This window comes from Aulostomus chinensis, chromosome 18 (assembly GCF_037954235.1).
Source record: "Aulostomus chinensis isolate RoL2024-O1b breed Wild chromosome 18, RoL_Achi_v1.0, whole genome shotgun sequence".
Lineage (NCBI taxonomy): Eukaryota > Metazoa > Chordata > Actinopteri > Syngnathiformes > Aulostomidae > Aulostomus > Aulostomus chinensis.
Genome location: NC_141337.1, coordinates 18230526 through 18244678, shown reverse-complemented (window position 1 = coordinate 18244678; position 14153 = coordinate 18230526). Strand labels below are relative to the sequence as shown.

At 41.2% G+C, this 14153-nt stretch overlaps 1 protein-coding gene across 3 annotated transcripts in view; it reads right to left on the bottom strand.

Moving 5' to 3' along the window:
- LOC147245534 (RNA binding protein fox-1 homolog 2-like) overlaps positions 1 to 11322 on the bottom strand; it is a 56384-nt gene extending 45062 nt beyond the window's left edge. For all 3 annotated transcript variants that reach the window (XR_015109936.1, XM_086183928.1, XM_086183930.1), the window contains exon 1: positions 10270 to 11322. Coding sequence is in view for 2 of the 3 variants with exons in the window: in XM_086183928.1 (XP_086040054.1) it covers positions 10270 to 10524 (255 nt within the window). In the remaining variant the exon portion in view is untranslated. The remainder of the gene's footprint in view (positions 1 to 10269) is intronic.
- Positions 11323 to 14153: the final 2831 nt, after the last annotated feature.

Genomic DNA, 14153 nt, shown 5'->3' with positions numbered 1-14153 from the left:
TGGGAGAAAAACTGGAACACCACTGAAATCTATACCAGAATTATCCCAAAACCATCAAATTATACAGTGAATGTTGGCTCTGCTGTGGACAGAGAAGAGTGGAAAGAAGAAAGAGGAGGAGTTTACACTGAAGAACAGGAGGAGGGAGAGAGTTGAGCAACATCTGGAATCAATCTGTTTGCAAGGGAGAAGGGAGGGCAGGATGGATAGATGGGGGATGGATTGAATCTGGGGAGAAGGAGAGAAGAAAAGGAAGGAGAGAATGAGACAAAAATAAGAGCAGACAGACGTGTACGGGAGGAGGAATGTGGGGAATAAGACTGCCAAAGCTGAGGATGGGGAGAGAAATATAAAGCAGTGAAACATTTGTGAAATGGAGACAATGAGTCATAAGTGAAGAATGTCATGTGATTTATATTTTCTTGCGGGTGGGGGATGGGTTTCGGGGTCTTAACTTGATACCTAGTTCTCAACTGCACTCACTCTTAAACATACGGTATTACTTTTAAGTGCATGCTATGGCTGCATGTCATAAACAATTTTCAAGACATCTACCTTTATGCAAGCAGAGTGAGATTGTGTGCACGTGTGTTCGACATCTGTTAAGGGTGAAAGCCATACTTCCCAAATGCACATATGTAAGTCTCCATTAGGTTAATGTATCATGTAGCTTGTGTGCGATGAAGAGCCTTTGAAGGTGCCGCCTAGCTGACTGTGAGAGCTTTAGACTGCACTAACAGGGATCAGCAAAAGCACAGAAAATCAGTCACACACATACACTCTTCTTTTCCCCTCTCAGACTCCACGAAGGGCAAAACTAAAGGGCGTCTCTCTTGTTTATTTTCTCTTTCTCCAACTTGCTATTTTAAGAGAAGGAAAGAAGTCGGGGAGTTAGTGGAGCAAACGGGTAGAAGTGGGGGAAGAAAAAAGGAGCAGCAGTGGTGAGGGAAGGCAAGAATGACATGAGGTCAACAGATGGCGAAAGGGGAGGGAGACGCGAGGGAGGAGCAGGGTAATTAACAGAGGAGGGGGGGTTGGCCCGAGGAGGTAGACAGCGCCAATGTTTGACTTTATGATCGCAATCATAATACCAAATGGAGGCAAAGATCTGCTGAAAAGACAAAACCCTATCATGATTTGACTACAATACAGCCCAAATAACTGTGGCTTTGTCCCTTATAAAGCACGACTGAGGAAGAAGGAGTGGTGATGGAGGGAGCAGGCTTAGAGAGTAGCAAACCATGAAATAATAACGATGCAGAAATTGAGGAAAAAGAATCAAAAAATACTCTGAAAAAGATGCTTCCAAATAAACAGCATTTTCTGACTACCTTAACCTGAAAGGGGTCATAGAGTAACCAACAAGTGGAGTAAGTAAGAAAGATGTGGAGTATTCTGATCTTCGTTGCAATTGTGGACATGTATATACCTAAATCATCCTACAAACCCAACCTGAGTTTTTCCAGGATTATAGTCCAGCTTCTTTTACATACGCACCTCCAAGTACAATAATTTGCAGTATGATTAAGAAAACGGGCTGCACGGTGGTGCAGTGGTCAGCGCTGTGGCCTCACAGCAAGAAGGTTCCGGGTTTGAGTCCCGGCTCCAGCACAGGATCTTTCTGTGTGAGTCTCCATGTTCTCCCTGTTCCTGTGTGGGTTCTCTCTGGTACTCCAGCTTCCTCTCACAGTCCAAAGACATCAAGAGGGGACGAGGCTGATTGATACTCTAAATTGACTGTAGGTATGACTGTGAGTATGAATGGTTGTCTGTCTCTATGTGTTGGCCCTGTGATGGACTGGCGACCTGGGTGTACCCCGCCTCTCGCCTGTAGCCGCTGGGATAGGCTCCAGCCCCCCCCCCCCCCCCCCCCCCCCGCGACCCTTAATAGAAAGGAATAAGCGGAAGACAATGAATGAATGAAGAATGATAAGAAAACACTCTAAATGAACCATAGCACCATGACAGAAACAATTTTAAATATTTCGTCAATAGGAATATCAATGGAAAGTTTTATAAGAAACTCATGCAAATTTGTTGACCAAAATCAATGGTTTGATTCTTGCCATCAATGTAAATTTTGCCATTGTGCTGTTCAAAAGTCAAATGACAACAGCTTGGAAAGTAGTTGATGATGAGGAGAGCTAAAATGATATAATCTCATTATTTTTAGTAGCACCTTTTAGTGCTTAGAGAGCGCTTAAATCAGTAAACCTAATGGAACTAGGTGTTCAATCCCTATCGTAGTCCTAAGTCAAATGACCCTGAAGCAGATACGGGTATTTATCAGCTTGGCTCGGAAAGACAAATCCCAAGCAAACACAGGAATTTGCAGTGTGCTTCTGTTACTTCCAATCTCTGAAACATACTATGAGCAGTTGGTGCTCTGCCATGAACAACATACATGTAGGAATGAAAGATGGTCACCTCCGCCGGTAACTTCCATTGCTTTTTGACTTATCAACCACAAATTCAACCTATTTGCAGTGACACTCCAAGATTGTTCAGTCAGCATTGAGTTTGAAAACCAGATGGGAGATTCAAATACAGCAGAAGCTGCCAGTTTTCCACGCTGATTCTATTACAGCTAGCAAACATAGAATACAAGCCCAAGATATTTCGATCCAGTGCTATTTTGACAACAATACTTATTTCTTTCTGGTTTCATGACTGTGTTTATGATGCACTAAGAAAACACATAGAGTCAATCCTTGCAACGGGAACAGCTTTTATGAGCGCGTTTTCCCAGATCTGAAAAACCCACACATACATGGGTTGTGCAGTGAGAATAGGCTACTACCCAACTAGGCAGGTTGCAAATAATAGGGCATTATACAGGTGATGCTGTGTCAGCATGCGTCCAGGATGCTACAGATACCTGCAGTAACACACACCTCTGCCTGAGCTTAGCTACATTTTCCTTTTCTCTGTTTCGCTGGCTGCTGTCAGCAGGATTAGGCAAAACTACCAGGACCACATTCAAGAAACACGATGGTGGAGGGGGGTTCTGAGGAAGAGCCCATTAATGTTTAAATATCCAGATCAAGAAGCAGAACCAAAAATATTATTCTATTGTATATTACTAGATTTCTACGCAGCCATTTTTAAAAAAATCATTTCTCAGCGGATATCACATAATGATAATAATGATTATAATTAACTTAATTTAAATAGCACCTTTCTTGACTACGTGAAAGTGTTTTACAAAAAAATTAGATCAGATACAATAAGACAGTAATATACGATGGTTAAAATAAAATAGAATTCACATGATATTCTATGATAATAGATTTTTAAAAATCACAGTTGTTTACCAAACCTAATCACAGCACATTTATCGTTATCATTCCTGATTTTGTGTGGATCCAAATTAAAGTTATAGTGAGCGGCTGGCTTTGGCTACTTTTAGTTTTCAAAACCTTTTGTTGTGCTTGGAGTGTTTTACTTGTGTGTACTTTTTGATTTCCTGCTCCCTTTCACAACTTTAATTCTTTATCTCAAAATAAACCTGAACAAAATGATAACCATTTGCACAACACAACACAGTAAAAGAAGGGATTCAATGACTGCCCAGCCAGTGACTGGATTTAGATGGTTTTCAGTATGCTGAGCCTGACCGCTAGGTGTCACGAGTTTCTGATTCCTAGCTGGCCATTTGCCATGGCACACCACTTTGGTGAATAGTGGCGCGTCTATTTTTGACGGGCAGCATGTCAATTTGAACGGAGCCAGACAGGAAAACTTTACACAATGGTTAAGTATATCTGGTCAATTTTCAAAATGAAACACCATATGCAGGCTCCTGATCACAAAAACGGACCTGAAAAGTACACAATATAAACAAAACTCTAAATGCAGATAGTAATAGAAACATTTATATCAAGAGACAATGACCAAAACAGTACAATCTTAGCAAATTAGCGAAGCTAGGTGGGCAGCTCAAAATTGCAGCAGTGTGGAGGACGGCCGTGATCAGCGTCACAGCCGTGCTCATTGGAAATTTGGGGTCAAGCTCACGATTTGTAAAAAAACGTAATGCCAAAATTTTCCTTGGAGGAGCCGCAACAAAAATGTCCCGAACAACAAACTTAACCACACATTTAAAACCCCATCACTTCATTGAGCCTCCCCAGTTTGAAGTAGCAAACAAAAGGAAAGTGGCAACGGCAAGTAGGCAGAGCTGAAACCCAAGAACTAGCCTGCAGCCTATACTATTCTTAAAGTATATTGGCTGCGACATTCAACTGCTTTTGATCAAAGCGTAATGGGTGTGTCAGACACAGCTGGATATACAGCAAGTCATTTTCAGAATAATTTCACTTGTATTTCTTTAAAGTAGAATAGCACTTTATTTATATATAAAAACATTTTGAGAGTTGTTCAAGTATGAGAAGATCCACAACTCTTGTGCAACTTGGGGGAAACTGTAAGAGTGATGTAATCTTTAATGATGAAAATGAAATTTTCCATTGAAGAAAAGTTGATTTTTTTTAAATAATCTTTATAAGTATAGTTATTGGCCAGAATATCAGAATTGTCAAAAATCCATAACTGCAGCTGCAACTATTCCCACAAACAAATTAATCGGACTCAGCCAAGAAAAAAGGAATCTCTAAATAAAAGTCTAACGCTACTCTCTTTCCCCCCTAACACTATCATGATGCATCTGCCCTTATTTCCATCTTGCTACATAGAAAATAGAAAACTAATGAGGATGAGAATCCATCAAAGTTGGATTGAAATAAAACAGAATAAGAACAAAAAAAAATCATAATGAATTGGTACTGCCACTATAAGCAACCAACACTGATCAATGATCACTTAATTCATTTCAAAAGTGATGCATTTTTTGCGGTGTAATTTACACCAGTATATTGCACAGGCTGCTTGCTTGTTTGTGTTCTGTCAGGTCTAATTATTTCAGTTTGTCAACATGAAGCATCAAGTGCACCACTGGCATGTGCTTCATTAGGATGCCTGATAAACAAAACCTACCTGAAAGAGGATAAAACATCCCAACAAAATGATGGCTTCAGCTTTATTCCATAAGCAACTGTGTATTCATGACACGTGACAATGCTGGCAGTGCATCACAGCTGACCCCATACAAGGGAAACACTGCATTGACATTTGGTTGAGTGTGGGAGGAGATGGGAGCACATATGACAGTTTGGGGGCAGCCTCGGGGAGGAGGTGTGTGTGCGTGTTCATGACCATAAAGGGAGAGTTAACATGGGAGAGTCATGTTAAGCAGGCCACAGTGTGCTCAACCCAGAATGGGAACTTTCCTCATTTTTTTCAATCTGATTGTTCTTTAGAGCTGTAGCAATAGTGCTATTGCACTTGAGATAATACAGCCCATTGAAATGAACAGACCTCGAAGAGAGAGCAAGATATGAGTTGCGCAACTTTGTCTGGGGAATATTTTTGGTTCGTCAGTGCCAGTTCAAAAGTCAAACTGCTTTGCTACAGCTCAAAGTTTAACAGCAATCATTACACAGCAGTATCGAGCATACCATAAGACCACATATGAGTCTGAACAAACCCCTGGAACACGTATTTCACAGATGTCAGTATGGGCTGACTACAACCTGACCCACCCATCCCCTCTGCCTCTTTATTTCACCACGACCTTTCAGGATAATTTTTCATTCTTTTAATAATTTAGGCTGCTGACTTCTGAAGGGCACTCGGGGCACATTTCCACTGGCTCACTTCAGCTCGGGTTGGGTCGGGTCGGTTTGGCCCCATTTCCATCGGTCTCAACACGGCACTAACGTTACCCTTTTGGTCCCTGCTCCGCTGGGGTTCCAAGTGAGCCAAGCAGGGACTAAAATGTGATGCAAACACATAGCAGGGCGCTGATTGGGTAACTTACCCGCTTTTGTCGTCTACTTTGTACCATCTTGGCCTCGGCGGAATACTGGTCTTTACTTGGTAAAGTCTTTTATACTTTTCTTGGTTGTTCTGTTTCGCCGCTTGAAGCCTTGCCTGCCCGTCCTTCTTTACTTTTAGTTTAAGCAAAACCACAGACAGAGCAACAGGTATAACGCCGCCTCCATGTCGTCCATTGTTGTTGTGTCGCACACAAATTATGCTGGGGAACTCTCGGCCGGTGAGTCCACCCACGCTGACTTGGTACTCAGTGCTAGTGGAAACGCACCGAGCCGTACGGACCCATACAGACCCGACCCCACCCGTACAAAGCCAAAGCGAGCCTTCTGAATCCATGCTGGCTAGGTTCTAAAACAGTGCTTTGCTACCTTTACCATAGGTCCAGACAGAGGCAACAACATCTCGCTATTTCACACTCAACGATCTATCACTAATCAAAGATACTTTCAATTTTGAATGAGCTTTTACATTACTTCACAAGTATTTCATTTTTCATATACCAGGTTATTTTTGCAGTCGACATTGAAAGTATATTTGAAAGAGGTGTCACATAACCAAAGAAACCAGAGAAGGGCAGTGGTATTCCAAGGGCAGCAAGCCCTATAACTGGGGTGGTCGCTGAGTGTCTGACTGACTGACCTAATGGACAAAAAGAAAGCGCATGAGCAGGATCTAGAGTGGAGTCTTCTATGTCTGAACTTTTACATCTGGTGGACTTTATGAGCTGAAATGTTATTGTGACCAGCAATAGAAAAGCACTGTTTGTGCTACTTAATTACCTTTGAGCGACATCATTTTCAACAGTGGCATGGGATCATGAGCCAAATCTTTGTTTAGATTATGTTAGTCCTCAATAAAACAAATCAGTCAACTTTAGTTGTATCTTGACACAACAATTCAGTAAAGCAAGGTGGGGGCAAGGTGAGAGAAGGACTGAAAATATTTCCTGTTATACCATGGGGCTTATAACCACAGCTACAACCCAACATTGATATGCATATAAAACCTCTGAAAATATGAATGACAATCTCTGCTCTTACAGCTGCATTTTAAACAGTTCTTGCTTAATCGTGTTATGTGATCTGCTGCCTACGTACTCTTCAAAGACTGATATTACCAAACCACTACATAATATATACTATGTACCAAACTACAAACTTATCTGTGCAACAATTTGTCCATTCCGGCTCTCTGATCACATGCCAAGCCATACATAATAAGTTTTCACCTATGATATTGGGTTAGGGTTACAAACAGTGAGCCTGCTGAAAACAGGTCATATGTCCCAACTTTGCACAGTCTATGAAAGGTTAAAATGATGAAAAATGCTCATTCAAAAACACAAACATTATGTAATTAAGTTTGTAGTTGTTTTATGGCCAAATAAAAGTTAACTGATTTCCAAGTGAAACTGATGAAAAGAAAATATTAATTTACAATGTTGCACCCTTTTATGTTTATTTAATAAGTGCATTGTCAATTCATTTTTTATTTATATAAAGAAAATGAAAACAGGCAGATTTCAGTTTTTTTTACAATTCTAATCCTATATTTTTAATCTTTTCTTTATACCTGCCTTGGGACTATGGATGTGAAATTTGCATTCTTGACAACTCTGGTACATCTATGCCATGCATTTTTATACTAATGATCATTAATATATAGTAACTCTTTCAAATTAACAAATAAACAAACCAAGGGGATATTAGCCACTTTTATACTGTTCTGCTCATCCTCACACTGTTATTTCCCAGTTACACAATCAAATGCTAAAACACACAACATCTACGAGGACATGTTAAAAAAAAAAGAACAAAAAACTACAGTTTGAAAAATCAATAATCCAATATGATTTCAAAGGAAGTTAGCAATATCAACATAAAATGGTACAAATTCTGGAGACCATACTGAAAACTGTAAAGTTGTATTAGATTCAGTGGCCTACAGTGAGGATACAGAGTGAGCGGCAGCAGTCCAAGCAGCAGAAACACAGTATCCTTAAAAACAAATTTCAACAGAAACAATAACATATCTAAATGATCTGTCTGTGTGTATCACCCACTGCTCTATCTTTCTCTGGCCCGTAAAGGTGATCAGGCTGGTTAATGCCCTCTCCTAAATAAGCTTTGATCTTGTTAGCATGACACAAAGCCTCTTTACTGCTGATGATAGGACAAATCAGCTCTCAAAACAGAGATGGACAGATTTAGGACTGTACTCTCTCCCAGTGCATCTGAGTGGACCACAGCACTGCCTCAAGGGGACGCATCAATACCACCAACAAAGAATTGGGAAATGAAAGGCAGAAGGGAGCTGACGCGTCAAGAAAATCAAGACACATGCACGAGAGGAAAACAGAGCTGAGACAGATGTGGACCTGGAAAAGGATAAGAGATGTTCCAGAGATTTCAGTGATTACAGATGGACTGAGAAATGGAGGGATAATCAAAGATGGCAGAGGGGAACAGGACAGCAGATAGAACTGTGTATGTGTGTGTGTGTGTGTGTGTGTGTGTGTGTGTGTGTGTGTGTGTGTGTGTGTGTGTGTGTGTCTGGGGCAGTTGCCTCATTGACACACGGGAAGCCTGTGAATCAGGAGTCAATTAGCAATCTGGAAATATGCCTGGGGGAGACTGGAGGGGGAGAAATCAGAGGACAGCTAGAGGGGAGCAAGGGGGATATGAAGGGGTTTGTATAAGATGGAGTGGGGGGAGGAGAGCGGGAGAAACTAAAGGGAGAGGAGGCTGCGCTCTCATTTACTATTACAGCCAGTGCAGAGGGTCAGCAATCAACTATCTTTAACTGTCAATGGGAAAACTATGCGAAAAATATGGACCATTCAACTTTTAGGACACATCTCCCTCATCCAGAGTTACACCTCAGATGCCATGACTGACGTGACATCATAGCCCCTCAATGTCAATTCATTTTTTAACTCACCCTGTTTGTGTGTAGTAGTGCTATTTATGTACCCATCTTCATTCAGAGCCATTCCTGCATCTTATCTCACAGCCCAACTGATGATCCCACAGCTGTCATCCATCTCTTTCCTCTCACTCTCTATCATGATCACTGGTGGAGGCAAACTAATGGGTCTGGTTTCCTCTCATCTCCTCTCCTTGCTTCTACTCTTTATTTCTCCTCACATCAATTCATCTTGACCACATCAGTCTCTCCTGCAGTCCCACCCTTCCCCATAAAGCTATCCCAACCCTATTCCATCCAATATCCAGCCTGATCCCCTGCGCCCCAGTACCAGACGATCAATACAACTGATGGGCAGAGAGAATGTTCCCTATGCCATGCTGCTCATTGTCACATCATCTTTGCTTGGGGTGGGGTTGGGGGGACTACAACCATTCCTCATTATGTAGCTTCTGTGAGGTCTACTGCTGTTGACGATCATGGCATTACCAGGGACCCATTGGTCATCGCGACAGCCAAACTACACAGCCAATTAAAGTATTTGATGACTTCCAATCACGTCCACCTAACCATTCCATTGGTATTGATTTACTGTCCTCAGAATAAAATATCAGCTAAAATTTCCCCCTCTATTGCTCAATTATAGACAGCATGTAGGAACAGATTCAGTGTGAGTGAGACAGAGTTTACAGCTTTTCCCTGCTTTATTGTAACACACAGTGTTGCGCACAGATGAGTCGAACAGAAGCGGGATGGATTGCTGATGCTTTGCTGTCTCATCAATTGACATCTAGGAAGCAGGGAAGACCAGGAGAGCCCCCTGAGCCCCCACACTCTCCTTCAGCCTGTACTAAAAGGCTCTGTTCTTTGTCTTTCACTGTTGTGACCCCTCCCCCAATCCTTGTCTGCCTCTCTCTTTTAACACCTAGCACAATGGGGGAAGGAGGGGGGTGTAAGGAGCGATTTATGGCACATGCGGTATGTATCAGGATTTGCCATGGGGTGACTCACTGTAAATGATCCAGATCTTGGTGATTTCAATCATGGGAATCTAAAACAACCTGCCTTGCAATATTCGATAAAGTACTGGTTTATTTTCCATGTGACAGCGCAAGACAAATGAGTCTGATCTTTGATGTGTTGCTGTCTGTCATGCCAATGGAGCCCGGATCATATTACCTTTGTCTGGCTTGGTCATGCTCCCTCACATTCTGCTCCAGTCCGGCGGATGTTAAAATAAGCCCATCTTGGTGTAATTTCGAGGGCTCATTTAAGTTTTATTCCTTATAGATGCATCGATGCTGAATCATGTTTTGATTAGGAAAATGTGTTTGTCAAAACATCTTTACCTCTAATGGAGTACAGAGCGGATATTGTGCTACATGTTTTGAGATAGTAACATACGGACGTGAGAAATGGCTACTACGTGTGTTTACATTGCATTCCTACCTGGCCAATGTCGCCAACAACACTCCCGGTTCCGTCTATCCTCGGTCTTTTGCACTCCGCCCCGGCTAAATCAGTCAGGGTAGCGGTTGCATGAGCGTCGGGCTCTGGGTCTCCTCGCTTCATCCCTCGGACAGCCGCTGGACCCCCGGCCGCGCTTGCATGGGGTCCCGCTGCGGCATCAATGTCCCTTTCTCGGTCCATTATTCCCCGACTAACGGGTAGCATTATAGATGCAACGTCAGTCGACATTAACATTGGACGGCAGACAGTCTTCAATCAAAAGTCTTGATTTTTTTTGTGCCTCTCCTTTTGGTTCGTCCACAACTCGGAAATCACAAAGGCTCTGGCTTCCCCAAGACGCAGCCGGATAATATCAAAGTGATTCTAGCACTTAATCAATACAGGCAGCCTTTATTATGTCTAACTTGACGTTAGCTTCTCCAGACAGAACATGGGGACCATGCCAGGAGTCCGGACAAAGCACGTAAAGTACAGGTTTTTTTTTTTCAAAAACTAAAACGATGCCAAACAGTGACCTAATTTAATGAAGACCACACGTCCGACTCCTGGATGCCTGACAAGCTAATTAGCTAGCTAACGTTAGCTAGCTCGCTAGCATTACATTCCGCTAGCTCCCTGTTTAAATGTGGCTTGGAGAGCACACTCGCTGCCAATAATAGAAAATGTTGGAAATTAGCTACGCCTATAGTTTACTTCTCCCGGGCCAGCCAGACCTCTCTGCCCTCGCACCTAAATATGTTTTCTCCTATAAACCTCTCCGTTGTTCCTACCAGCCTTCTCCTTGACTACAGTCCCTTCTTATCACACCGTCCTTTCCTCCGCCGTAGGCTGCTGTAGATGAGGCTGGCTGGCTGGTTGACCTGGCTGCCGACGGACACGATTTCCTCTGGTCTTAGTCCCAGTTGGTGTAACTCGTAGTGTGGATAGAGCTCGGGAGAGCTGATCCACAGTCAGATTCGTCCGCTGGTAGCAGACACAAAAACGGAGGGCAGAGTCGTAGAATAGCTGGTCTGAGGTCTGCCTTTCACTCTCTCCCTCTCCCTTCTCCTTCTTTTCCCCCCTAACCTCTCTAACCCCCCACTCTCTCTCTCTCCCTCTCTCTCTCGCTCTCTCTCTCTCACGCACACACACACACACACACACGCACGCACACATACACACACACACACTTCTTCGCTGCCTTTATTTCAGTGTTTCACCGAGGTAAATTCTTCGACTATCGGTCAAGTAAAACCTGCAAAGTCCCATTTTTAAAAAATAATGAAATCAAACTCAATAAAAGAATCATGTATTTTGAAGGAAAAATTAAGCCTACAATTCGCAAAACTTTAGAAATATTTTTCATGTGCTATATTTAACGTGTTGAAAAGAATTACATTTTTTATGCGTTTAAGCATCTGCTTCCAAAGTTCAGCTATAAGATTGCATAACAGAGTGTCTTAAAATTCACTGAATAGCTAAAACATTTTAGAAAAAATATAAAGGAGAAGAAACCACGTGTACATGTGCATGAGTTAATGGAAATATCCAAATGTAAATTTTACAAATCTATTTACAATTTTCCTTTAGTTGTTCAGGTGCATTTGTCGGATCAGAATTGAACTTCTAAAACTATTTGTTCAACATCTATTCATTTTAGCACATCATAAAAGAATGTTTTCATTCTTTTGGACAAGTATGCAAAATAATTGAGCACAATTGTCTGCTGTTTTTTACATTAGCAACGGCTTATATAATGTTGATAAAATATATGATAATGGTAATAATATTAATGGTAAAAATACCCTGCACTGGTTTAATGCAGAAGTGAATATATTCAAAATGGGTGAACCAGTTGTTATAAAATGCCCTGCATAGTTTTAGACATTTTTTGTAGAGATTTTTGAAAATATGTCCTGAATTGATGAATTAACTTGAAGTAAAACTTTTCAAAAATGAGTGTGGCGCATTATATTAAATGATAAATCTGTGCTGTCATAGCTAAGAGGTGTATCCCATGGACTTCAAGCATACTGTACATAGATGGAGCACAATTTCTGACAGTGAATGAAGAAAAAGTAAATGAAGCTGGGAAGATATACTTGTCCCTTTGTGCTATGCAGTGCTGAAAATCTGTCTTACCAGTTTCTTTTCTATGCAATGACATTTCCCGTCGATAAATTATAATACAAAAATGAAAGTATACGTATAAATTCTGTCAAATCTCATGCAATGTACCCCCAGTAAAAATAAATGTGAAATTATTATGTCATAGTGAGGAGCCTTATATCTTTTCAACTATTGTGATCACAACCTTTACCCGTTTTCTCTGAAAATTCTTAACACGCAGAGAATGCATGTTGCCATATTGACAACATCGCCATGCATCCTCATTGTCACATTTAGAGAATAACTCTGGCCTGCTCGTCGACCTCAATAATTAATCTTGAACCATTAATTAAGAATTGTGAACAAGTCACAGGATTGCAGGCTGTCTAATACCCTTACTGTTTTGCAAATATTAAGGACGATTCAAGAAATGTACCAAGCAACTGAAAAGAAAGTATTTCACTTCAGTTGTGTGTACATTTTTACGTATAGACAAAAGGCTTCAAGAAAAATATATCAATAACAAAAAAAAATTTGTTAAAAATTGTATGACGCAGAGGAATTACCAACTGCAGTTATTCTTTGAAATGGATAAATTAGTGGACGCATCCAGGCTCGTTTTTAATGTTTTTGCGCCCCCTAGTGAATTATATCTGACATAGCATTTGGAAGAATGCCACTGTTTCTGAAATGATTTTTTTTTTAAAACTTCTCTTTGGAATTGTTGCCATACAATTCACACCCAAGCTGTACTAATCAAATCTAGCTGCTGTCGTGGTGGGGAAATGTTTATAGGAGCAAAGCTACTATAACTGGTAGAGGACTGAGATATCAGAGAGAGAAGTACTGTCTATTCTGTTTCCAACACAAACACACACACACACACACACACACACACACACACACACACACACACACACTCGTGATAAAATCTGCAGTGATTCCTCACTTCAACTGCCTGCCTCAGAACAGATGATTGCTGTCAATTTAGGCCAACTGCCAATCTGTAAACGTGTGCATATCAGCAGCTGAGTGTGTGGTTTATGTGTGTGTGTGTGTGTGTGAACTCTTTTCCTGCAGGACTCACGCATATCAGTTATGTCCCTTCCCTGCTACCTGGCCCTCTACCACCCACTGAACCTGCAATGATGGGCAAACAGGGCTGTCACATCACTTTACACAACCCCTGTTTCACTGATGGAAGCTATGAGATAGATAGATAGATAGATGGATAGATAGATAGATAGATAGATAGATAGATAGATAATAGATAGATAGATAGATAGACAGATAGATAGATAGACAGATAGATAGATAGATAGATGATAGATAGACAGATAGATAGATAGATAGATAGACAGATAGATAGATAGATAGATGATAGATAGATAGATAGATAGACAGATAGATAGATAGATAGATGATAGATAGACAGATAGATAGATGATAGATAGATAAATAGATGATAGATGATAGATAGATAGATAGATAGATAAATAGATGATAGATAGATAGATAGATGATAGATAGATAGATAGATGATAGATAGATAGATAGATAGATAGACAGATAGATAGATAGATAGATAGATAGATATGCGCATGCACCCATCCATCCACCCATTTTCTTCCACTTATCCTGTTAAGGGTCACGGGGGGGCTGGAGCCTATCCCATGCTATGGGAGAGAGGCGGGGTTCACCCTGGACAGGTCACCAGTCCATCACAGGACCAACACATAGAGACAGACAACCATTCACACTCACAGTCACACCTA